At 39.5% G+C, this 27,281-nt stretch overlaps 2 protein-coding genes and 1 pseudogene across 2 annotated transcripts; all 3 read left to right on the top strand.

Moving 5' to 3' along the window:
• The first annotated feature begins 201 nt into the window (after positions 1 to 201).
• On the top strand, positions 202 to 3,382 carry LOC114163495 (uncharacterized; annotated as a pseudogene).
• A 913-nt stretch (positions 3,383 to 4,295) lies between these two features.
• Positions 4,296 to 20,486, top strand: LOC146883613 (uncharacterized). Its single transcript, XM_085666651.1, has 4 exons — positions 4,296 to 4,349; positions 4,424 to 4,786; positions 4,841 to 5,086; positions 20,202 to 20,486. The coding sequence occupies exons 1-4, from the start codon at positions 4,311 to 4,313 to the stop codon at positions 20,484 to 20,486; spliced, it is 933 nt and encodes a 310-aa protein (XP_085522777.1). The 5' UTR covers positions 4,296 to 4,310.
• A 3,055-nt stretch (positions 20,487 to 23,541) lies between these two features.
• Positions 23,542 to 24,162, top strand: LOC146883612 (uncharacterized). Its single transcript, XM_085666650.1, has 2 exons — positions 23,542 to 23,664; positions 23,842 to 24,162. Exons 1-2 carry the CDS (start codon positions 23,542 to 23,544, stop codon positions 24,160 to 24,162), a joined length of 444 nt encoding a protein of 147 aa, XP_085522776.1.
• Positions 24,163 to 27,281: the final 3,119 nt, after the last annotated feature.

Here is a 27,281-nt window from a genome sequence, read left to right as displayed (position 1 = left end):
TTGTGATCATGATTAATCGCTTTCATTTCGTGTACCTCAGAGACCAATGTGAAATGTTGTCGAAATTTTGTGAAATTTATGATGTTTGACTTATTTGTACATGTGCTAGCAAATTATGAAAAATAATTTTTTCGAATGGGTAGGGCCTCACCTTGTGAGAGTTAAAAGTTTTAGATTGATTGAGTTTTTTACGAACATAGTATGGATCGAAGCTGGATGAATGAGCGCCGCATAAGTGAAGAACATGAAAAGGGGGTTTCTGAGTTTTTGCAATATGTTCAAGAACACGCAATCTCAAGTAACGGGACATATTTTTGTCCTTGTGTTCATTGTCTTAATCAAATACGTCATGACTTAGGAACAATGCGTGATCATCTATTCATCTTTGGTATAATGAGAAGTTATACACTTTGGACTTGGCATGGAGAAGTATTAGACAAGCCTACAACGTCACGAGGAACAGATTATGTAGACGACTGGATGAATGATCATTTAGAAGATATGGTACGTGATGTTGGGGAGGAGAATTTGGGAAAAGTTCATTTATATGATTCTCTTAAGTCCGATTCAGAGGAAGAATTGTACCCAGGATGCACTAACTTTACGCGACTGTTAGCAACTTTGAAATTATTCAGTTTAAAAGTAAGGCATGGATGGACGGATACAAGTTTCACAGAATTGTTGGAGTTGTTAAAGGAGATGCTTCTAGAAAATAACACATTACCTATCCGTAATTACGAAGTGAAGAAAGTTTTATGTCTAATGGGTTTGGAATATCAAAAGATACATGCATGCCCAAATGATTGTGTTTTATATAGAGACGAGTTTGCTTCACTGAAGGCGTGTCCAACATGTGGTTTATCGCAGTTTAAAAAGAAAATTGATGGAAATAGTGGCGATGAAGACAAAGATGGTCCACCTGCTAAGGTGATGTGGTACCTTCCTATAATACCTAGATTCAAACAACTATTTTCCATTAAAGAAGATGCAAAAAACCTGAAATGGCACGTTGATGGAAGAAAGTGTGTTAATCTTCTTCGACACCCAACTGATTCTCCACAATGGAAGAAGATTGATGAAACATTTCCAGAATTTGGTGCTGAGCCAAGAAACTTAAGACTTGGACTTGCTACAGATGGTATGAATCCTTATGGGAACTTAAGTAGCAAACATAGTTCATGGCCAGTTTTGCTGATGATTTACAATTTATCTCCTTTGTTGTGCATGAAGAGGAAATATATGATGTTGTCTATGATGATATCGGGTCCTAGACAACTTGGAAATGACATTGATGTGTACCTAAAGCTGTTGATCGATGATTTGAAACTATTATGGGAAGAAGGTGTTGATGTGTATGATTCATATTCTCAAGAATTGTTTTGTTTGTGTGCAATGTTGTTTTGCACTATAAATGATTTTCCAGCATATGGAAACTTGAGCGGTTACAGTGTTAAAGGTCATTTTGCATGTCCCATTTGTGAAAAAAACACGAGTTATATTCAATTGAAGCACGGTCAGAAAACTGTGTATACAAGACATTTAAAGTTCCTTCCTCGAAATCATCCTTATCGTAGAATGAAAAAAGCATTTAATGGAAGTCCTAAGGATGAAGTTGTAGCGAGACCCCGCAATGGTGAAGAAATATACAACCAAGTGGAAAACATTGACATTGTGTTTGGGAAACATCCAAAGAAAAAGACCACGGAGAAAAGCATTTGGAAGAAATGATCAATCTTCTTTAATCTTCAATATTTGTGTAAACTTGATGTACGACATTGTATAGACGTGATGCACGTTGAAAAAAATGTATGTGATAGCGTCATCGGGACTTTACTAAATGTAAAAGGAAAGACTAAAGATGGAGTTAAAGCACGACAAGATTTGGCTGAAATGGGCATCCATTCTGAGTTACATGCACAATCAATTGGAAGACGAACCTACTTGCCTCCAGCTTGTCAGACTTTTTCTAGAAAAGAGAAGCAAAATTTTTTGTGAGTGTTTAAGCAGTGTGAAGGTTCCCCAAGGTTACTCTTCAAATATTAGTAGCCTTGTTTCTATGCAAGATTTAAAGTTACTCGGTTTAAAGTCTCACGATTGTCATGTGTTGATGCAACAACTTTTACCAGTAGCTTTTTGAGCCATCTTACCTACTTCTGTCAGAGGTATTCTAACACGTTTGTGTATGTTCTTCAATGCCATATGCAAGAAAGTTATTGACCCTCGAGTGTTAGACGATTTGGAAAATGAGGCCATTAGACTATTGTGTCAATTGGAAATGTATTTTCCACCTTCATTTTTCGATATCATGGTTCATTTGATAGTTCATCTTGTGAGGGAAATTCGATTATGTGGGCCAGTTTTCTTGAGATGGATGTAACCAGTGGAAAGATACATGAAGATCTTAAAGGGATATGTCAAGAATCAGTATCGACTAGAAGCTTCAATTATAGAGCGGTACATTGCAGAAGAAGCCATTGAATTCTGCTCAAGTTATATGCCAAGTTGTGAACTAATTGGAGTTTCTAAGACTAGACATGAAGGTAAATGTGAAGGTAAGGGTGTGCGTGGAGTGAAGATTCAAAGTGTTAGTAGAAAATTAGTTGATCAAGCCCTTTTGTACATCTTAAACAACACTGTAGAGGTCATTCCTTACATAACGCAACACATTGATGAAACGAAATCAGCACATCCACGAATGAGTGAAAAATGGGCACTTAATGAACATAACAAAACATTCTTATCATGGTTTAAGAAAAAGGTTTACGCGACTCCAAATGTTTCTGAAACTCTATTGAGGCTAGCTTGTGGACCGAACAATGATGTCATTACATATGGCGGGTACTACATAAACAATCATTGTTTCTATTCAAAGATGGAAGATGACAAAAGTAGAGTTCAAAATAGTGGGGTTACACTTCAAGCTGAATCTGTACATTTTTCCAGTTCTAAGGACAAGAATCCAATTACAGCATCCATGAGTTACTTTGGAATAATACACGAAATATGGGAAGTTGATTATGTGACTTTTAGAGTGCCAGTTTTCAAGTGTAAATAGGTTGATAGTAATTCGGGTGTTAGCACAGATGACTTTGGCTTTACTTTGGTGGATCTTAACAAGATGAGTGATACAAATGAACCATTTATTATGGCTAGTCAAGCAAGACAAATTTTTTATGTCATTGATCCAACCAATCAGAAATTGTCAGTTGTATTAGAAGGAAGAAACATGCATGTAAATGATGATGAAGATTGTCTAGACATACTTGAGACAACGTCTTTCTCATCAAGAACCATTCAAGACAAAGTTGATGATGTAACTGAAAACATCCATGCTATTCGAAGTAATCACAATGAAGGCATATGGGAGAACACAATTTCTTGATAGGTGTTTATTTAATAATATTGTCACATTTACAATTTTTTATTTTTCTTGCTGTTTTAATATAATAGAGGTTAATTGAGTATATTTTCATTGTTAACATTTTTACTAATGATATGTTTCAGGTATGATAAGCTCCGGATCAGACCAGGAGGGACCTGGTAGATCTGTGACTCGGTTGCCGGATGTCACAAATCGACGAGAGAGGATGCCGGTCCACATTGATCCTCGATCGGGTGAACCCAGTGGCCCTTGGGAAAAAAGTACCGTAGCTACATAGGAATGTTGGCCAAAACAAAAGTTTCTATTGCAATTGCATGTTGGGATGACGTCGCGGAGGTCGAGAAGAACCTCCTATGGCAGGATCTTGTGGTATGTTTACTTAAACCAACTATAATATTTTTTTATGTTACTGTTAACATAACATATTTTATGTTTTAAACAACACAAATTTGAGATTACTCCGAACACTAAGCGAATTAGAAAGAAAGTCTTATCTCACATAACCACCAGATGGAGGGACTTCAAGGCAAGGCTCACACGTTTATATGTGTTTGGAGATAGACAACATGACACTCCTTGTGAGAAGTACAAAATCTCTGAGGAGGAGTGGATGCAATTTCGTGCATGTAGAGAGTCTGGAGACTGGCAGGTTTGTTTGTTAAATTTGTTTATAGTGACACTAGTCATACATTTGTGTATTCAAACTATTAAATAATGTTATGTGTGACAGGAAAAAATGACAGCAGCCCAACAAAGACAAAGGCTTAATGATACACCACACGTACTCTCTCGAAGTGGTTATGCATTATTGGAGAAAAAATTGAAAAAGTCTCGTGCACAGTCTCTAGGACTTGAGTCCCTTGACCTAGTGGATGCAATTCTTAGGTACGAGATGTGGAAGGCTGCTCGGACTAAGTCCGATGGGCAAATGACATCACAATCAGCTCAAATCATATATCAAAAAATAGTAAGTACAAACCTTATTTGACTATCATAGTTCATATGTTTCTCCTTTTAATTAAACTTTCTTTTGTGGTGTAGGATGAATTAATTGAGCAAGAGACTCAGGGTTCGTTTGTTGGCCATGGTCGGGACGATATACTCACAACGGCAATTGGAAGGCCAGAGCACCCAGGACGTGTGCGTGGTGTTGGAGGTGCCATTGGTCTTCGAGATTACTTTGGTCCTCCACAAAGAAGTAATGAATCGTTGAGTCAAGAGGCCTTGAGGAAGATGGAGCAACAAATGGAGGAAATATTCAACCAACACATGGGAATTATGGAGCAACGTTTTATGGAACAACTTCAACAGCAACAACAAATACAAAGAACACTTGAAGAAAAGCTTCAGTCCATGCAGCAACAGAACATGGAATTACCCACTCAAGCTCCAACAGGACAACGTGTGAGTACAAAAGACTCATGCTCTGGTGTAGATCATACTGACTACACAAGTTAGTATGAGCTATTGGTTGATGAAGACCCCCCGCGCGTAGTGGCCATAGGACGACAACTTCTGGGTGGGGAGACTATCCATGGTGTTCCTCTATTGCCCCATCATGCGCGTGTGATGATTGATGAAGTTCGAGATCCCCATGCTCAAGTGCCTGTGCCAACTTCAGAAATCCAATTTGTTGGGGAAGCTTTAGGCACATTTATTGCTTGGCCTAAAGCATTGATCATGCCATACTTTAGCCCACCAAAGGTATTATGACATCATGTTTTTAGTAGTTCAATCTTACAATTTATAAAACTTTTAACGTCAAACCTTTCTAAATCTTTATTTCAGTCCACAGGAATGGGCAGCATATCTATTGGAGAGATGAAGTTGATACCACATGAATTAGAACTCCTTTCAAAAACTTTTTTGTACAAGAATTTCATGTTGAAATATTTAGTTTGTTGTTATTTATATTAGTTTAGAATATATGTTGAAACTTAAGTTCTATTATATATAACTGTAACTCCAGAATTGTGCTGAAAGTATTATGAAATTGTTTTGGGTATTTTCTGATTTTCAGATGTATGGATGTTGTAAAAATAGTTAAATTTTTTTTTTAAAAAATGGAGCAGTTTGACGTCTGGTGTGCCCTGACAAACGTTATTTAACGTCTGACCATACCAGGGCCGACGTTATTTAACGTCTGACGGGATCTGACAGACTTTAACTGCTCAGGTTTTTCCCTCATTTTAGCGTGAAAATTGACGTCTACTGTTGCTGGCCCTGACGTTGGATAACGCCGAACTCTTAAAAGATCGACGTCAAGTGACGTTTGCTATTTTTCCGACGTTATTTTGACGTCACCCGATACGACGTCGGTGTTTGGGCAGACGTCAAAGGTCGAAAATGTCGGACGTTAAAAGGCTTTTTTGTGTTAGTGAAAGAAGGGTGACAGACAAAAAGGTTTGGTTGTCTGTAGATGATGTAGTGTTGCTTCGTATGTTCTAGTTTGTCTTGTTATGCCTCTATACTCTGTGTCTGGTTTCTATAGAAATAAGGGAATGCAGATCCAATGTCAACTTGGCCTGCTTTCCTTTACATGTGTTGGATGAGGTCTATGAGACAACTTTTTGCCTCAGAGATAGGAAGTTGATGTGTGATGTATACCGTTGAGCAAGGAAAGCTAAGTTTGGGTTAATAGTTTGAGAAAAGATGTTGGAGTTTAGCAACGATTGGACTAAGGGAGTTCCAAGGACAAGTTTGGGATAAAATACTGCAAGTTTTCCAAAATGAGTTGAATCTAGAGGTTAGAACATATGGGAGATATCAGTGCATGCAAGTGTAACAACGTTTGAGGAAAATCAAATTGGTTCTACATTCCGACAATACCAAGATTCAGAGTTCTACAAATACATGTGATGTTAAGAAAAGTGTCATTAGATATGGTCATATGGCCACATCTAGTGTTTTCTTGGATTGGTGGAACAGAAGCAATTGACAAAATCCCGGGTTGCAGAAAATAATGAAATTGCTTGGCATCGAGCAAGTTGAGAAAGATAAAGACCATAGGGTGTAAAAAGACGACAAATCTCTAGTTGGAGGCTAAGATGGAGCAGAGCTTATGGATCAGTCAAGTGAGATGATGTTTCCTAAGTAAAGGGAAAAATAATATGTGGATAAAAATGAAGTGGCATAAAGGTTTCATACTAGGTTGGATAGTCAGAAGGAAATGATTGGTCTTTGGATTTGATAGAAGGATGTTTCAAGGAAAAGTAGTTCACATGAGCAAAACAATTGACCTTGGGCTGAGACCAAGAAACCTAAGTGTGGATCTTGTAGGAATGGCAAGAACTAGTGGGGACAAAATACACTAAAGAATGAAAGGAGAAGAAAAGTCTGAAGAAATTGAAATGGTGTATACGATAGTTGGTGCTGGAGTGATTAGCGCAAATGATCAAATTCGAGGATACAAGGTATAAAAGTGGTGCTTGGGATATAGGTTTGGTTTTGTTTGGGATCATATACCTCTTGGTATCGCCCATATGATAGAGGAGTCATGGGTGCCTGAGAGAGGGAGTTGGGGTTGAGATGGTGGTTTGCTACAATTGCGGTCAAGTGAAGTTTACTCGGGTGTGTTTCATGTTTCATGGTGACCAAAGGATTTAAATTCAAAGCCAATTTGAATTGTTTCCTTTGCAAGGTTGGGACATAATCTCAAGGGTGAATTGGTTGTTTTCTTAATCTCATTCTTAGGAGATGTGATCCCCAACGAAGTAGTATCCTTTGATTTAAAAAGATATGTCAGTAGTAGTGTAACAAGTGTGGATCAAGCTGAAAGATGAGGGCAGGGTGTCATGTGAATCAGAGTTATACGACAACGACAAGCGAAAAATAGACGCAAGGAATCTGAATAGTAGAAGAGTTATAGATTTATTCTAAAGTAAATATTAGAATTTTCTCTTTGGAGTGGTGAAGTTCACTTATACATTTGGGTTTGAAGTCAAACTTATGCTAATAGCTTCTAATTGGAGGATTTATGCTGGGATTGTGAAGTGAAAGAAACAATTGAAAGAGTTGTTGGAGACATAATGGTATAAACTCGGTATAATCACCAAGATTACTGCAAGTTTAGTGAATCTTCAAAAAGAAGTTGTGGTGTGTCAAGCCGTTCAAGAAGAGTATTGACTAAGGTTGGAGTGACTAATAAGGAATATGGTTTTAAAAGGATAGATACATTGTTGAGAAAATGGAACGCTAAGACTATCAAAAGAGGAGTTTAAAGGGGGTCTGCAAGTTTTATAGGGGTCTCGAAGAAGGTTTCTCAATAGCGATTGCTTCCTTGTCATGGCGGACACGAAAGGATCATTATTTTGAGTAAACAAATAAGTGACCTCGTGCATGAATCAGAGTAGCGCAGCAGGATGGTGGCAGATGATGCTTAAAAATAGTAAGAGGTGCGTGAGAAGAACTATCTTACTCATGACCTAATGATTACTACGAAGACCAGTTCTTTAAAAAAAACATCAAAGGTTTCGTTCTTGTGATTATCCGGTAAAAGAATGCAATTATCATTCAGAGTTGGGAGTATAGGGTCGAACAAAGGAAGTTGGACCAAGGAAATGAGAGGTGGTTGAATTATGTTTTCAAGTTAGGGTACCAACCTTGAAGAAAGGAAGTAAGCGTAGGTGTTTATTTCTAGAAGAGAATTCAAGATCTGGGTCTGATAGGGTAAGAGTAAGAGTTGGTGGATAAGTAAGTGTCTAAGTCGGGAGGAGAATATGTGAAGAGATTTCCTTGGTCTAGTTATTCGACTAGGACGAGTGAGTTTCTCAAAGAGGTTGGAAAAAATAAAGCCAAATCGGGCAATCTTAGTTTGAGGTGTATTGTAGAGTTGCTTAGTGCAAAACAGACTAGAGATTTGGAGTCAATGGAAGTTATGGTTCAGTGGTTTAGTGGAATGATGGTTACGAGTTAAGGGATCAAAAATGAGGACAGGATGCCAAAACAATATGGCAATGGAATCAGTTGATAGTTTTAAATTGGAACTGGAAAAGTTTGTTGCCTTGGTTGAAGCCAGCAAAGGAAGTAAGATGTTATGAGTGTCATTATACGTAAAAGTGGTCAAGAATGTTGATGGTGATGAAGTATGAATATAACAAGAGAGCGGGGAGTTTTGTAAATCTATATACAAATAATCTACACCCCCATTTTGATTTCATTAATTGAATTTCGTTTGTTGATGTTGATGGCTAGAACTCAAGAGTGATCAATTCAATAGAGTGATGCTTAAAGGAGAGAACAAAGTGATGTGAAGTGATAACTACATGCTTTAGTTTAAGACTTGAAGTCATTTGAGACTTTGATAAAAACCTACAAGAGGTAGTGGAGAGCATATGATAGACGAGTCGGTATATCAAATACAAGTTGGTTGGGCAGGTAAGAAGGAACATCCCAGTTTTAAGGTTGTAGGTTGGAAGTTACTTCAAGAGTAGTGACTAAACCAATCTACACAGTTGAACACATATTGCTTAGCATAGAGGCAAAGTTTCCAGTTACTATAGGTGTTGGAGTCGTTTTATTAGTTATGTCTAAGTGGTAGCTATCAGATCCAATGAGGAAAACGTAGTTTTCTTCCCATCTCGTTGGTGAATTTTCGAGGTTGAAAATTTTTTTTGTTGGGGAGAATGTAAGACCCACTTTAATTTTGTCCTAATATTTAAGGGTCTCTCTTAGTTAGTTGGGCCTAAGGTTGGCCCATAGGGCATCCTAAAACCCCTAAACCAGCCTAACCCTCTCATGTTCTGCCACTTTGTAAAATAAACCACCTTACTCCTCTTTTCCCCTCAAACAGTGCTCTGCTAAGGCTCCAAGCTCATTCAGATTCAAGTCCGCTCAACCTCATTCTCTGTTCCACGTAAGTTGTTCTTTCGCTCACGCTCTTTCTTTTCCAACTTGTTTTCATAGTTCGTGTTAGGGTTCACCACAGTAATCTCGTTTTCATTCTGTGCCATTGTTCTTAGCTCTTGAGTATGCTCCTGGAGCTGTTGGGTTCGTTGTCGTAGGTGCCTGTGCTTTCCACTAGCATCTGTCCAGGTGAGAGAAGCTAGGATTTTTCATGCTTTTATAAATAATGTGCTTGTTTTGGTTTTGTTGGGTGCTCTTGATAATTTGATGTGCTTTTGATGGTGTGAAAATAATCGGTGTATTGTTTCTGGATGGATTTTTGGCTTTACATGCATGAGAGCAGGTGAGATCTGCTATGCTCACCTAAAGGAGTTGTTTCTCGCCCAAACGGGAAGCTCTCGCCTAAGCAAGAATGGCAGTAACTCGCCCCCTTTAGTTTCGAGTGCTCACCTGAGCGAAGGCCTCTCGCTTGAGCAAGATAGGCTAGCTTGAGCGAGAACTCGAAGTACTCTTTGTTTTCAATCTCGCTTAAGCAAAAGCTTTTCGCTTGAGCGGGAGACCCTGTCGCCTGAGCGAGAGCTCCTTAGCTTGAGCGAGATTGATAGCACAGTTGTTTAAATGTTTGTATGCTCCAATGATTGATTTGTTCACCCTTTTAAAGCATGAAATATGATGCCAACATTTTATACAACGTGCTTGGGTTTTCTAAAATTTATGTTTTTGGGATTTTGTGTTTTAGATGTTGAAACCAGTGAAAATCTGTCAGTTTAGCTTAAGCGAGATCAGTCTAGCTTAAGCGAGAACTTCTAGCTTAAGCGAGAACTTCTAGCTTATGCGAGGTCAGTCTAGCTTAAGCGAGACCAGTCTAGCTTAAGCGAAATCAGTCTAGCTTAAGTGAGAATTGGTGCAAAATTTTAATTCCTTACTTTAACTTGAACTTGTGGATTGATTCAATTACTTTTAAAAGCATGAATTGGGCGAATGGGTTTGAGTAGAATGGTTTATGGTCTGTGATTGATAAGTCTAACATGACCTTGGCATGTGACTTGTATGAGATGGTTGGTAATCAAAGTGGCATGGTGTCAGTATGAATTACACTTCTATATTCATGGATTGGGAAGGATGATTTGGAATGGATTCAAAATTGAACATGTATGAAGAAGGATTATAAAGGTTGGCGTGAGATTTATAAGCATGAGAAATATTACATGATTGTTTGAATATGATTGGTATGTTGTCAGGACGTAGTTCCATGAGCCTCTAGGTAAGACCTCATTGTGGTGCTTCAGTGGTCGGGACGTAATTCCATGACCCCTGTTAGTGGGAGTTCATGGTGGTGCCCTATCTATATAATTTAGTAAGGATTCAAGGTAAGGTTGTATCCTGACGCTCTAAGGAGTCAGTTAGTCTCACATAGAGCGGACTAACTCTTGTGGTGAGAGTAGCAAGAGGCTTAAAATTAATCAAGCGCTCACCTTGTGTGGGGGTTGAGACATTATAACATTGTAACACTTAGCTCGGGGGTGAGTAGAGAAATCCACCACAAGTGCAAGCATTTGCTGAATCCGACTAAATTACATCTATCTGGATGAGTCGAGTCTGAGTCTTAGTGTATTGTTTGCAAGGTCATAACATGTTTGGATGAGATATACTGATTGGAATGTGAAATAGCATGTAACTATATGATAAACTGTTTTATACTCTAGCTACCCTTTTGCTTGTTTGATTGCTTGTGTGGGGTTCTTCTCCTTTTGCGATGATCATCAATTTATTGATGTGAGCAGATGCGAGGAACACCCGGGGTCAACAGGGAGGTGATGGTTCCGCTGCGTAGCCCATCTAGGCTGGATTCTATTGTCTTGGGTTTCTCATAGGGCTATGGCCCATCTACTATTTTTGTCCTTTAGTACTTTAATAACTACTGTCAAGTTCTTGTATTATACTTTGTATCTGGCATCGTGGTGTGCATTGGTTTCTTCTATTTTTTTTGGATATTGTAAGGAGTAGTGGTTAGACTTTTGAATTTGTTTCTTCTAGTCTATCAGTGTGGCATTTCATTTAAATTAAGAATATTATTTAAATGGAGTGTTACAATAATAATATTTTTATCAAAAAAAAAAAATATATATATATATATATATATATATATATATTTATACATATAACAATTATTTGATAAATATTATCTTTTTAGTGTTTAATAATGAAAAGATAACAAGAAAACATACGAATCTAAATAACTAAATTTTAAAATCCTCATTATATTGTTAAATTTTTAAAAGATTCTTTTATAATGATTTTAAATTTGAAATATTCCGTATTTGTAATATGGTGAACGCAAATATGATATGCTGAAATATCGAATGATAGTTTTCTTGATTGTAACATCTATAATCTTCAATTTCTTTAAATTTGAATCTTTGATTAATATTTATTTTCTTATTACAAATATATATCTATCTCTCGGTCTCTCTTCCCCCTCTTCTCTATATATATAATTATAAAAAATAATTTTCTATCGTATTATATATATATATATATAAATAAATAATATGATAATAGAAAAGTATTACGTTAACATATTAATTTAAATAAATTAATCTTTAAAATTCTTATAAAAAAGGTTAAAAGTGTTTAAATCTGAAAGATTTCAAACCAGAAAAAAAAAGTTTGGTATGAGTGTAACGTCCCATTTAAATAATAATCTTAATTAAACACAACGTCACATAAAATAATATAAAGAGCAAAGTCATGGAGTATATTGTCACTCCTTACAGTTATCCAGAATAAACTAGGAAAGAAACCAAGGCACACCACGATGCCAATAACAATACGGGAAAGAAGTTTAACAGTATTCAAAATAAATGTTCCAAGAGCAAGGAAATACATGGGCTACAACCCTAAAAGAATGACTTGAAGAAGTGGGATCCAACCCAAGATAAGCTATGCAGCGGAATCTCCATCACCCTGATGACCACGAGGAGTTCTCGCATATGCTCACATCCATAAATTGATGATCATCGCAAAAGGAGAAGAACCACACTTAGAACATACAAACAAGCAAAAGGGTAAGCTAGAGTGGAAAAATGTTTTATCATACAATTGCATACAATTTTATAGCCAAAGATACATACATCAACCAAGCATGTGATGACCGATAAGCAATACACTAAGACTCAAGACACGATTATCCGGATACATATAATCAATCGGATTCACTAGATGTTTGCACTTGTGGTGGCCTATACTGTTCTACAGAGCCAATTGCCAATGGGTTTCACCCTACCACTCACAATGTTAGCCTTCAAACATCTAAGGCCATTATCCTGCCAAAGACTAGGGCCTCCTGCTACTCTCACCATTCACGTCAGTACGCTCTACGTGAGACTAACTGACTCTTTAGAGTGTCAGGATGCAGTCTTTACTTGAATCCTTACTAAATTATATAATGAGGCACCACCACGAACCTTCGTGGAATTACGTCCTAATCATAAGGCACCACCATGAGCTCCCACTAACAAGGATCATGGAATTACATCCTGACCACAACCAACACACTCACACCGGCAACACTCGCTAACCCAAGCTTAACTCAAGGGTTCCTCGTGTTCGTCCGCCATCCCGAGCTCAACTCGAGAGATGCCATTCCGAGCTCAACTCGAGGAATGCCACATGCTTAACCCTTACTCCGAGCTCAACTTAAGGGATACGTTCCGAGCTCAACTCAAGGAACACCAGCAACCCAACCTTGGAAGCATCACTAAACTTTGTAAATCACGCACTCCAAAACAAGCAGCCCCAAATGCATCACAGTATCACCTGACGCATCAATCTTGGCACTAGGTGCATCAGGCCTCTAGATCGCTTGGTGGGGGACACGTACCGCTAGGCCCCTCGTGCCCCTGATGCCTTTGTTCGTGCAGGTGTCACCTGGCGGGACACTCTTTACTGCCAGGCACCACTCATTCCAGTCCTCTCTGAATTGGTCACTATCGCCTGACGGTCTAACCCCACCGCTAGGCGCCCTATCAGTACCTGCGTTGTACTGGTTTGAAGTCACCCAAACTCGTTTTTGTTCTTACTTCAAGACGTCCAAGCTCGTGATAATCTACCCTAATTTATTGTATCACTTCCCAAATGACTAACCCATCATCAAAGTTCCTCCTGCCCTTTAATTTCAAAATCTCAATATACTATCAGTTTGCTTCCCATGAGTTAATCTTACTCATCTATACTATGCCCTCATCTAGTTATATTCCAAGCATTATCTTTGTATATAATTTCCCCCTCACAGGTACTTAATGGACTACCAACACTTCCCTCCTAAATCTAAACCAAAACAAAGTGTAAATCATGTTTCTAAACCTTATTCACAAAACTGAACCACTCCTTAATTTTCCTTATACCACACTTCATGTATGCAAAGTCCTATAATGACTAATACCACACCAAATTAGACAACAAACATTCTCATTCCTCATCCCCTAACCTCGTCTATACCTCCCTCATATCAAGGTGTCACTGAATCCATCAAATTCTAAGTTCTAGCCAACTACTTTAATTCATGCATTGAAGTCTTATCAGTTACCCATTCGAAAATATCACACAATATCATTCTTCCTATTCTACTCAAGATTGAAACAGAGCCCCATTTCCTCACTGCATTCCACAGCCACACAATTCTCCACAGTTCGTGGTGGGACCTAGCGGCATATAGCCTCCCGCCAGGCGGTGCAAACAAATTTTGGAAAACCAGAATTACTCCCTACACCTCACTAACCTTCATGTCTTCTTCATCACCATATTTACCAATTCACTCGGGTTTATTACAATTAAATGCGTTCTAATGTTAAATTAACATATAACCATTCACGGTCAATCCAATTTACTGCACTTGATTCCAAAAATCTAAGATTACTCAATTATTTGAACCCAAATTCGAGAACACACCTAAACCATCAACTCACCTCCAATTACCTCCCAATTTCACGATTATTTATTTCTATTTGCTTGGTTAATGATTTTAACACCCTTTTCACTGATCCAGAATTTCCCAGAACCCAGAAAACATAAAAAATGAACCAAACAGACTCGCGTCGTCTGGTGGGTGTTCATCACAGCCAAGCAGTTCATCAAGAAAAACCCAAAATTGGGTTACAAACATGCATCGCCTGGCGGTACAGGGCTTCACAGCCAAGCGGATCCTCTTGGAAACCCAGAATTTCACTGAATTGGCAGTAGTCGCCTAGTGGCTACGAGTAACCCGCCAAGCGGTTTTTGGAATTTTTCCAGAAACTCAAAAATTCAACAGATAGGGGAATCAATCATGCATTTCATACCATACATAATGCAGTTCATGCTTAAACATAAATATCAACGTGTAAAACTCCCCAACTTGGAATTCCTTTGCTTAGAGTTGAATTATGGGTCTTCCCCTTGAACACCAATGCCCATTCCTTTGATTCCTTTGCAAAACATCCCTTCTTTCACACCAGTAGCACATTTTTCTCTTTGAATTTCGTTCCTCACAATTTCCTCTCTAATGGCAACTACCATAACCTTCTTTCTTACCTCTAATTGGCATTTTAATTAGGTCTTCATGTGGGTTAATGGCATAAAAACGAAAATGGTTTAATGTTGGTGTTTATTGCCATTCATGGGCTCATTATGGACTGTTTTTCAGCCACCTCTAGGCTGCCCATTCAGCTAGGGTTTCCTTTAACTTTTTCACATTCAAGCCAAAACTAAATTTAGCAAAAATAAAGTTTAATTCAGGTTCTCCAAGACTTGAACCCACAACCATGCCAATGCCAACTCAATGCTTAACCATTCAACCAATTCATATTTCATGCTAACTAATATAATTCAATGATTATATTATCCATCAACATGATCAACATATATTTAAAACAATAACAAATAAATAACACACAAATGGCATACATAAGACTTGAACCCAAGTCCTATCACATAATTAAGTACTCTCAACCACTTGAGCTAGTACTTTTCCACATCATACAAGTTAGAATTTAATGCCATAAAGGCTCTCTCTACCTGCATTTATTAATTAATTATTTATTTAATTAATTAATTTTCACGGGTCTTACATGCGTGTGCTTATTCATCTAAATTCTTGTATATGATTTTTATACTGTTAGCACACTCTATCTACTTGTGTTTGGCGATGATCATGTATGCGTTCCATGGAAGCAGAGGATGTTGCAGGTGGTTCTGGTGAGACTTAGCATCGAAGAAGGGCTAACTAGGAAAAGCTTTATGGAGTTTTATCAAATGTTTTACTCTTTATGGTTTTGAATAAATTTGTAAACCTTGATTTTGTCAATTTTGAAGTTGTAATCAACTTTTATATCTTTTGTAGATTTTGATTCTACGAATTTAATAAATGGCTTCAAATTCCATTATTTTTTGGGGAAAAGGCAAAATAAATGAATGAGCATTTATTATCTATCTAATTTTATTTTTATTAATATTCATAATATCCGACCGGGATGTTACAGTCAATATTTGGTTGAGTCGGCCTTGACCTAAATTTGGTCGTATTCAGGCGAGTCAACCCTAGAAAAAATTTGGTCAAATTTGGCCGAGTCGGTCTCGACGACCATTTGGTCATATTTGCCATATTCGATCGACTCGGTCCCAGAATAAATTTTCTCTCTTCGACGGAGCCGCTCATGACCGAAATTTGGTAGTATTCAGCCAAGTCGTCTTTGACCAAAATTCGACTGAATTCAATCGAATTGGCCTTTGCCGAAATTTGGCGTAGTCACTCGTGCCCCATATTTGGCTGAGTCAACGCCGGACAAAATTTGGCCATTTTAGAAGAGTTAGTCACAACCAAAATTTGGTTGTATTTAGCCTAGTCAACCCCGGCCAAATTTTTTTGAGTCAACCCGAGCCCAAATTTGGCCATATTCAACCGAGTCAACCCCGACCAAAATTTTGTTGAGTCTTCCCTGACCCAAATTTTCTCGTATTCGGCCATGTTGTCCTTGATAAAAATTTGACCGAATTTTACCGAGTTAGTCTTAACCAAAATTTGTACATATTTGCCGAGTCTATCTCAACCGAAATTCATTCAAATTTGGTTGAGTCGACCCTAACCAAAATTCGGTCGAATTTGACCAAGTCGACCACGAAAAAAATTTTGTTGGTCCTGACCAAAATTCAAACGAGTCAGCCACGACCAAAAGTCAATCGAGTTCGTCTCATGCTGAAATTCGATCATGTTGGCCTCGACCAAAATTATGCCAAATTTGATCGTGTCGACCCTAAGGATGCAAGTTTTAGAAAGTTTATTTTAAATTTCTTTTATAAAAAAATAGATTATGGATTTTGAACATGATCCAAGTGTTTCGATCTGGATTTAAATCGTGATCCAAATGTTTCGATATGGATTTAAATCGTGATCCAAATGTTTCGATATGGATTTAAATCGTGATCCAAATATTTGGATCTAAATTTTTAAAAAATCTAAACTATTTTTGCTGAAAAAAATAGATTTAGATCATAAATCTGATCTAATTATTTAGATCTAAAATTGATGTGGATGTGATTCAAATATTTGGATCTAGATTTTAAGAAAAATCCAAACTACTTTTGCTAAAAAAATAGATTTGATCGAAAATCTGATATAATTATTTGGATCTAAAATTAATGTGGATTGGATCATTAAAAATATTATCCATGACCACTCCTATTAATTAGTGTCGTGGAAAGCTCTTTTTTTACTAGTGCTACTTAATTAAGAGATAAAAGACATAGATAAAAATAAATTGCAAAAAGATTGAAAAGAATAAACAATGTATTCTATCTAATCTTAAACTCTGGTTAAGAAATTATAGTAGAATCACCCGAGAGGCTTAGCACTCTATGGATGATAAAAGTGACATAAAAATAGAAGAAAATATAAGAGAGGATGTGAGAAAAGAGAGGAATAGGAATATTTAAATAGAGACCATTTATGTAAAGAATAAAACATTTAATTGTAAAATATTCAAAGAACATTTATCCAACTAAAAAACTATTTTTTTAACATATTTTTATATCTTAAGATAAATTAACTATTTTAGAATAAATCATAATTAAAACAACATTTTAAAGCACACCCATCATAAACTAAACTTAAAGGCTAAATGATGCCATAAATTTACACTCATCGATATGTTATGTTGAAAAATTAATTTATTCAATTTTTTTAATGAAAGTTTCATCTTTTCCACAACTATATAAAGATCAATTCGAAGAAGAAAATAATAAACACGTGTACAAAAATTGAAATAATCATAAAAGATATTTACAAAAAGAGAAAGAGAGAAAAAGATATATGAGAGAAACATCCGGCTTTGCCACATCTATAGTTATCATCTAGTATGCGTAAATGATGGGTATCTTGAGAGTGTTTAATCTTAAAAAAAAATTAAGAAGATTGATTTCTTCTAATCATAGTTTAATTTTATTATAACAGGTATTAACTCTCAATTGTTTGTTTTGTTAAGTGAATCATTTATAGGAGTATGGTTGTTTGTTTTTTGTGCATTAGTTTGGTGCGATTCTCATGTTTTTATATGTTATTTCTCCCTTTTATGTAACTCTCTATGTGATATATATATGAATGTTGAATATTTGAGTATAAGTCCAATTGTATTTTTATATAAAAGACAAGATCAAGGTAGAATGATGAAGATGTTAAAAATTGTTTATCTTATATTAAAAATATTATATTAAAGTTAAGTTTCTCGTCATTACAAACTTCATACCTAAAATTGTAAGACCTAGATTTCCTGCCCTAAAGCTTTAAGGGCTGCCCTTGAGCTATTGGGCCTTAGGGCTGGCCCAAAAGATAAAGCTACCCGAGTCTGACCTAATTCCACACTTTTCATATTTCTTCTACCTTGGTGCTTAGAGCCACAGCCACACTCTCTTCGTTAGGGTTCCGCTGTGTTGATAGTCCGCCTTCCGTTTGGTCGTTCTCAGCTCACGTAAGTACTCTCAGACTCGTAGTTTTCCTTCCTTGGCCTGTATTTCATAAGTTGTTGTTAGGGTTCCGAAATGACCCATTCTCACACTGTTTTTCCAGCTTCGAGTCCGTTCCTAGAAGTTGTTCGTCCTTCACAGTTTGGGTGTCGAGGTTTTCAGCTAGCTTGTCCAAGTATGGGAAGCTAGAACCTCATTGTTAATGTGTTTGTAAATTGTTTTGCGGTACATATGTATGATTCTTGAACTTGTATGTTGTTTAGATTGCTTGAGGTGGTTGGTGTTGTTGTTGGTATGTGCATATACGACTGTTACAGGCATGGCAGTGGCGGCGACTGTTAAACTCACCCAAGCGAGCATGTCTCGCCTAGGCGAGGTGAGCAGAGGCTCGCCCAGACCTTCTCGTGCAAATGGTCGCCTAGGCGACTCGCTCAATTTCGAGCAAGCAAGCGTCTCGCCCAGGCGAGGCGAGTCTCGCCTAAGCGAGAACGTTCGGAGGCTCCTGTTCCAGATTCGCGAACTCTCGCCTAGGCGGAGAGAACTCGCCTGAGCGAGGGACTATCGCCTGGGCAAGGCTCCTCAGCCTGAGCGACGGATTGAGCGAGAATGCATTCAGTTTGGGGTTTTCTTGTCTTTTGGTGGTTGAGCTGTGTTCTATTATACTATTATGTGATGGTATGGGGGGAATTGAGTATGCATATTGGGAGGATATTATATGTGGGGGGATTATGAGCTTGGCATGATCTCTACATGAATTGTATATGATAAGTTGGATACATATGTATGTACGTGTGGTCACAAACTTGGCATGAGCAATAATGAATCTTGGTGGTTGGTAAACCTTTGGTATGGTTGGTATGAGGAGAAACACTTTACTCATGATTGGGAATAACGAGTTGGTAATGATTCAACATATGAGAAAGGGAGATTTGTTATGGCTTTTGATTTGAAATCTTATGTGCAACGTATGTATAAATTCTTGGTTGTTTATGTATGTTGGTCCGTGTTAGTGCATAATTCCTTGGGGTCTCTAGGTGAGACTTTTAGGGTTGCGCTTAAATGGTCGGGACGTAATTCCATGGCCCCTATTAGTGGGTGTCCATGGTGGTGCCCCATCTGTATGACTAGGTAAGGATTCAAGGTAAGGTTGCATTCTGACACTCTAAGGAGTCAATTAGTCTCACCTAGAGCAGACTGACTACTGTGGTGAAAGTAGCAGGAGGCCTAAATTCATTAAGGGCTAACCTTGTGGTGAGGGAAAATTGATTCATTGTAACACTTGTAACACATAGCTCGGGGGTGAGCAGAGGTATCCACCACAGGTGCAAGCATCCGCTGAATCCGACCAGCTTATAAGTATCTGGATGGGTCGAGTCGAGTCGTAGTGTATTGAATGAAGAGTCATAACATGCTTGGATGTTGTATGGATATGGAATGGTGAAAATATATTTGACTGTATGATAAATATGTTGTCGGCTCTAACTTACCCGTTTTGTTGTATGGTTGTATTGTATGTGGCTACTCTTTCTCGCGATGATCATCAATGTGATTGATGGGAGCAGATGGGCGAGGTTCTCGTGGTCCGCAAGGAAATGGCGATTCTGCTGCTTAGCCATCTGGGCTGGAGTTTATTTTATTTCCGTCATGGTTCTTTAGGGCAATGGCCCATGTATTGCCTTATGCTTTATTACTCTATTCTCATTTGTTAGACTTGAACTTGGTTTCCGTTGGCATCGTGGTGTTCCCAGGTTGTAGGGGTTGTGTTAAGGACCCCAAAACTATGCTACAGTACCATCCTTGTGTGACGTTTCCTTTAATTTCGCTTAATAATTAAATGGGACGTTACATTTATGGTATCAGAGTGGTCATTCCTTAGGTCTGTGGACTTGGATGTCCTCTTAGCTTTCTCTGTGTCTTCTGAGTGTTTTTAGTTAAATTCTTGTCTTTATCGTGCCTAACCAAGTGATTTTCTGTGTGCCAGTGGACTTTGGCACTTCCTCATAGGACTTCGCACCACAGCCAGGGAGGGAAGACAATAACAGAATATGGTGAGAGGTTCAAGCACCTTAGCCGCTTCTACACATTACCGCTCGATGAGGTGTGGAGATGTCGTAAGTTCAAGACCGATCTCTGCAGTGATATCCGCTTGATGGTGGCTCCTTTGTCCATCAAGGATATTGCCGCTCTGGTGGAGAAGGCCAGGGTGATGGAGAAGATGGAGCGTGAGGTGGAAGGTCAACGCCCACAGCAGCCACAACCGCCTTAGAGGATCGGTGGACCATCTGGGTCCAAGCCCAGACATGAAGAGCGGAGGAGACCGTATGATAGACCCCACCATCAGCCTTAGGGGTCTAGGAGCTTTTCTCCACAGCAGCGCTGAGTTCAGTGCTACATCTGTGGAGGCCCTCACCTGAGGAGTGTTTGTCCACGCATTGAGGGTTACCGCAGGTGCAACAATTGTGGCAAGGAAGGCCACTTTGGGAAGGATTGTCCCAACCTTGCTAGGGCAACAGCACGCCCTTCAGTTGAGACCCCTCACCAGCACCAGTAGAGAGACATAGGCAACAGGCCTCAGGCGACGGGCAGAGTCTATGCCATGACTGGAGCAGAGGCTGCAGGTTCAGGTAACCTTGTTATGGGCTATTATGTGATTTCTGGGATGAAATGCTGTGTGTTGTATGATTCTGGAGCGACACACTCCTTTGTGTCACTTGCTTGTGTGGAGCGGTTGGGTCTGTCGGTGCGCGAGCTGCAGTGTGAGCTTGTTGTGTCTACTCCAGCGTCGGGTTTGGTCAGGACGTCGTCCTTATGTGCTAGGTGTCCAGTGAAGGTAGAGGGATGCAGGTACAGGGTGAACTTAATCTGTCTGCCTCTACAAGAGTTGGAGGTGATCTTAGGAATGGATTGGCTATCTGCCACTCGCGTTCTTATAGATTGCCGAGAGAAGAAACTGCTCTTTCCCAACCCAGAGGAGCCTGAGTTGGTATCTTCTCAGGGTGTTATGAAGGAACTCCATGACGGTGCACAGTGCTACATGATCTTCACACATCTGGAGGTGGAGGGAGGAGAGACGACGTCGATAATACCGGTGGTGCAGGATTTTGAGGATGTGTTTCCAGAGGAAGTGCCAGGGCTACCTCCCCGTAGAGAGGTAGAGTTCTCTATCGATCTAGTGCCGGGGACAGGTCCAGTATGGATGGCTCCCTACCGCATGGCTCCGGCGGAGTTGGTTGAACTTAAGAAGCAGATAGAGGAGCTGATGGCAAAACAGTTTATCAGACCCAGTACTTCGCCTTGGGCAGCGCCAGTGCTATTAGTGAAGAAGAAGGATGGGAGTTCACGTTTATGTGTGGACTACAAACAGTTGAACAAAATGACAATCAAGAATAAGTACCCTCTTCCGAGAATCGACGACTTGATGGATCAGCTACATGGGTCAGCTGTATTCTCAAAGATTGACCTACGGTCAGGATACCACCAAATATTGGTGAAGGACGATGATGTGCAGAAGACAGCCTTCAGGTCCAGATATGGCCACTATGAGTATATGGTTATGCCGTTTGGTGTGACTAACGCTCCGACGGTGTTCATGAACTACATGAACAGGATCTTCCGGCCTTTCTTAGATAAGTTTGTCGTAGTCTTCATAGACGACATTCTTATCTATTCCAGGACTCAAAAGGAGCATGCAGAACACCTGAGGTTGGTGCTTGGTGTTTTGAGATAGAAACAACTGTACGCCAAGTTGTCCAAGTGCGAGTTCTGGATGGGTGAAGTTCAGTTTTTAGGGCATGTGATATCCGCCTAGGGGATTGCAGTGGACCCAACAAAGGTTGAAGCAGTGGTAAGGTGGGAAAGCCCTAATTCCGCCACGGAGATCAGAAGTTTTGTGGGGTTAGCAAGATAGTGGCACCCTTGACACTTCTTACTCAAAAGGACCAACACTTCACTTGGACAGACAAGTGTGAAAAGAGTTTTTAGGAGCTTAAGAGAAGGTTAACCAGTGCTCCTATTTTGGTAATCCCTGATGTTGGAAAACCCTTTGAGGTTTATTGTGATGCCTCTCACCTTGACTCGGTTGTGTGTTAATGCAAGAGAAGAAAGCAGTAACCTATGCTTCAAGGCAACTTAAGGTTCATGAGAGAAACTATCCCACTCATGACCTAGAGTTAGCAGCCATAGTGTTCGCCTTGAAGATTTGGAGGCATTATCTTTATGGTGCTCAATTCCGTGTATTCAACGATCATAAGAGCCTCAAGTATTTGTTTGACCAGAAGGAGCTGAACATGAGGTAGAGAAGATGGATAGAATTCCTTAAGGACTACGACTTTGAGCTCCTATATCATCCAGGGAAGGCAAACGTGGTAGCAGACGCCTTAAGCAGGAATACTGTACATACAACACACCTCATGATTAAGGAGGTGGAACTACTAGAGAAGTTCAAAGACATGAGGCTACAGGTTGAGTTGGGGTCCGAGTCCATTAGGTGTAGTACTCTTAGTATATCTAGTGACTTCTTGGACTCAGTGAGAGAGAGGCAGTTGTTGGATACCAGTTTAAACAAAGTCAGAGAACAACTTGGGTCAGATGAGGTTAGAGACTTTGCCTTGGGTGATGATGGTATACTGAGATTTCAGGGCAGAATCTGTGTACCTAATGATGCAGAGGTGAAGAAGTTGATCCTTGAGGAAGGATACAAAAGTCGTCTTAGCTTGCATCCTGGCATGACTAAGATGTACCAGAACCTCAAGGAGACTTTTTGGTGGCAAGGGATGAAGAAGGATGTGGCCTTTTTCGTATCAGCCTGTTTGACCTATTAGAAGGCGAAGGTGGAGCACCAGAGGCCTGGTGGGATTCTACAGCCTTTGGAGATCCTAGTGTGGAAATGGGACAACATCTCTATGGACTTTGTGACACATCTTCCACGGACTTTTAGAGGACATGACACCATCTGGGTGATGGTGGATCGGTTGACCAAGAGTGCCCACTTCTTGGCGATGAACTTGAGAATGTCAATGGCCAAGTTGGCCCAGCTGTATATTAAAGAGATAGTGAGGCTTCATGGGGTGCCTTCGAGTATAGTTTTCGACAGAGACCCACGGTTCACATCTCGATTTTGGCAAACACTACAGGGTGCGATGGGTAGCAAGCTCACCATGAGTTCAGCTTATCACCCTCAGACCGATGGCCAGTCTGAGAGGACGATCCAGTCGTTAGAGGATTTGTTGAGAACATGCATATTAGACCACCTGGGGGCTTGGGATGAGGTGTTGCCCTTGATTGAGTTTACCTACAACAACAACTTTCATGCGAGCATCGACATGGCGCCACACGAGGCTCTCTATGGCAGGAGGTGTAGGACTCCTCTCTGTTGGTATCAGGATGGAGAGGCAGTGTTGGTTGGACCCGAATTGTTAGAGCAGATCACCGAGAAAGTGAGGATGGTGAGGAACAGGATGTAGGCTTCTCAGAGTAGGTAGAAGGCCTATGTAGACCGTAGGAGGAGGCCCTTGGAGTTCGCAACCGGCGATCATGTGTTCTTGAGGGTGACCCGAACCAGCGGTGTGGGAAGGGCTCTCTGCTCAAGAAAGCTTTCCCCTAAATTCCTTGGCCCTTATCAGATCACTAGGAGGATTGGGCCGGTAGCTTACGAGATAGCCTTACCCCCGCAGTTGGCAAACCTTCACCTAGTATTCCACGTCTCCCAGCTGAGGAAGTATGTGTTTGACCCGGCTCATGTGTTAGAAGCCGAGGATATACAGATCAGGGAAGATCTCTCAGTGGAAGTACAACCCATCGCTTTAAAGGAAAGAAAGGTTGAAGAATGTCAAGGAAAAGAAGTCAGCCTCGTTAAAGTCATTTGGGATCGGAGGACAGGTGACTCGACTTGGGAATTAGAGGAGGACATGAGGAAATCACACCCACACCTTTTTACCTGGTAAGTTTTCATTTTCGAGGTAAAAAATTTTTGTTGTCGGGGAGAATGTAAGGCCCAGATTTCCTGCCCTAAAGCTTTAAGGGCTGCCTTTGAGCTATTGGGCCTTAGGGTTGGCCTAAAAGATAAAGCCACCCGAGTCTGACCTAATTCCACACTTTCTAGATTTCTTCTACCTTGGTGCTTAGAGCCGCAGCCACACTCTCTCCGTTAGGGTTTCGTTGTGTTGACAGTCCGCCTTCCGTTTGGTCGTTCTTAGCTCACGTAAGTACTCTCAGACTCGTAGTTTTCATTCCTTGGCCTGTATTTCGTAAGTTGTTGTTAGGGTTCCGAAATGACCCATTCTCACACTGTTTTTCCAACTTCGAGTCCGTTCCTAGAAGCTGTTCGTCCTCCACAGTTTGGGTGTCGAGGTTTTCAGCTAGCTTGTCCAGGTACGGGAAGCTAGAACCTCACTGTTAATGTGTTTGTAAACTGTTTTGCGGTACATTTGTACGATTCTTGAACTTGTATGTTGTTTAGATTGCTTGAGGTGGTTAGTGTTGTTGTTGGTATGTGCATATACGACTATTACAGGCATGGCAGTGGCGGCGACTGTTAAACTCGCCCAGGCGAGCATGTCTCGCCTAGGCGAGGTGAGCAAAGGCTCGCCCAGACCTTCTCGCGCAAATGGTCGCCTGGGCGACTCGCTCAATTTCGAGCAAGCGAGTGTCTCGCCCAGGCGAGGCGAGTCTCGCCTAAGCGAGAACGTGCGGAGGCCCCTATTCCAGATTTGCGAACTCTCGTCTAGGCGGAGAGAACTCGCCTGAGCGAGGGACTCTCGCCTGGGCGAGGCTCCTCAGCCTGAGCGACGGATTGAGCGAGAATGCGTTCAGTTTGGGGTTTTCTTGTCTTTTAGTGGTTGAGTTGTGTTTTATTATACTATTATGTGATGGTATGGGGGGGAATTGAGTATGCATATTGGGAGGAGATTATATGTGGGGGGATTATGAGCTTGGCATGATCTCTACATGAATTGTATATGATAAGTTGGATACATATGTATGTACGTGTGGTCACAAACTTGGCATGAGCAATAATGAATCTTGGTGGTTCGTAAACCTTTGGTATGATTGGTATGAGGAGAAACACTTTACTCATGATTGGGAATAAGGAGTTGGTAATGATTCAACATATGAGAAAGGGAGATTTGTTATGGGTTTTGATTTGAAATCTTATGTGCAACATATGTATAAATTCTTGGTTGTTTATGTATGTTGGTCCGTGTTAGTGCATAATTCTTTGGGGTCTCTAGGTGAGACTTTCAGGGTTGCGCTTCAGTGGTCGGGACGTAATTCCATGGCCCCTGTTAGTGGGTGTTCGTGGTGGTGCCCCATCTGTATGACTAGGTAAGGATTCAAGGTAAGGTTGCATTCTGACACTCTAAGGAGTCAGTTAGTCTCACCTAGAGCAGACTGACTACTGTGGTGAAAGTAGCAGGAGGCCTAAATTCATTAAGGGCTAACCTTGTGGTGAGGGAAAATTGATTCATTGTAACACTTGTAACACATAGCTCGGGGGTGAGCAGAGGTATCCACCACAGGTGCAAGCATCCGCTGAATCCGACCAGCTTATAAGTATCTGGATGGGTCGAGTCGAGTCGTAGTGTATTGAATGAAGAGTCATAACATGCTTGGATGTTGTATGGATATGGAATGGTGAAAATATATTTGACTGTATGATAAATATGTTGTCGGCTCTAACTTACCCGTTTTGTTGTATGGTTGTATTGTATGTGGCTACTCTTTCTCGCGATGATCATCAATGTGATTGATGGGAGCAGATGGGCGAGGTTCTCGTGGTCCACAAGGAAATGGCGATTCCGCTGCTTAGCCATCTGGGCTGGAGTTTTTTTTATTTCCGTCATGATTCTTTAGGGCAATGGCCCATGTATTGCCTTATGCTTTATTACTCTATTCTCATTTGTTAGACTTGTACTTGGTTTCCGTTGGCATCGTGGTGTGTCCAGGTTGTAGGGGTTGTGTTAAGGACCCCAGGACTATGCTACAGTACCATCCTTGTGTGACATTTCCTTTAATTTCGCTTAATAATTAAATGGGACGTTACAAAAATCATCAAAAAAATATTTTTTTTTAGTTAATTTTGAATTTTTACAATTTTAAAGTTTCTATTGCAAGATAAATATATTAATAACAAATAAGTTTTAATTAAACTAGATATTTCATGGAGGATTGTGATTGAATATTATTGAAAACATAATTATTTAACATGTTAAAAACATTTGATCATTTTAAGAAAGAGATCATTTTAAGAAAGATCATAATGTCAGGTTTTTGATACATCTCTAAGAAAGATTATAACTTTTCTTACAAAAAAAAACTTATTAATAGCAAACCTGCCATAAGAGAAGATTTCAGGAAAGATTCTGAAAAACAACTGTGAACGATATGAAAAGCACACAACACACAATTCATGTATATATGAAGACTAATTAATTAAAAACAATAAAAGAGTAAACTTTAACATAGCAAAAAAGGAAAAATTGGAAAACCCTTTTCACACGCAACCATGTTGCGAAAAAAATAAATTTGACAAACAACGGAAATAAAACAAGACAATAGAAATAAAACAAAATCTAAGAAACGTTAAAATGAATGCTTCAATCCACTAGTGTGAACTAACAAAAAAATTAATGCCAAAAAAGTAAAAAATAAAAACAACAGGAAGAGTGTCAAGACAAATCTTGAATAAATTTTTGAGAGGAAGGACTTCAATAAATGCTTCAATATGCTGGTTTGAGAGCAAAAGAAAAGTATTTGGAAAGCAAATGAATGACAGAGAAGTTTAAGGTTAAGGTTTAAAAGGTAATAGTTTAAAGACAAAAATGTTGGAGAACTAAGTTTGCTTTCAAGGTGATGAGAAAAAGGAAATTTTTGGGACTTTGATGAGAAGAGAGATCTACGTGAGAATAAAAAGGAAAGTTCTTAGACTTTGTTAAGAAGAGAAATGTGCTTTTAAGGTGAGAAGAAAAGCTGCTTCATCTTATGTATGCAGAGGACCACATGTAAGAAGATGAGGAGTTTAAGGTTAAGGTTTAAAGGGTAATAGTTTAAAGAGAAAAATGTT

Source organism: Vigna unguiculata, chromosome 9 (genome assembly GCF_037176805.1).
Source record: "Vigna unguiculata cultivar grain cowpea cultivar isolate G323 ecotype 2 chromosome 9, ASM3717680v1, whole genome shotgun sequence".
In the NCBI taxonomy this organism is placed as follows: domain Eukaryota; kingdom Viridiplantae; phylum Streptophyta; class Magnoliopsida; order Fabales; family Fabaceae; genus Vigna; species Vigna unguiculata.
The sequence above is the reverse complement of the archived record's forward strand: the minus strand, read 5'-3'. Positions and strand labels throughout refer to the sequence as shown.

Coding starts and splice junctions, on each gene's coding strand:
- LOC146883612 (XM_085666650.1), top strand. CDS start 23,542: ATGGCGCCACACGAGGCTCTCTATGGCAGGAGGTGTAGGACTCCTCTC. Junction 23,665..23,841: donor TCACCGAGAAAGTGAGGATG/GTGAGGAACAGG, acceptor GGCCCTTATCAG/ATCACTAGGAGGATTGGGCC.
- LOC146883613 (XM_085666651.1), top strand. CDS start 4,311: ATGACATCACAATCAGCTCAAATCATATATCAAAAAATA. Junction 4,350..4,423: donor AAATCATATATCAAAAAATA/GTAAGTACAAAC, acceptor TTTGTGGTGTAG/GATGAATTAATTGAGCAAGA. Junction 4,787..4,840: donor AAGCTCCAACAGGACAACGT/GTGAGTACAAAA, acceptor TACACAAGTTAG/TATGAGCTATTGGTTGATGA.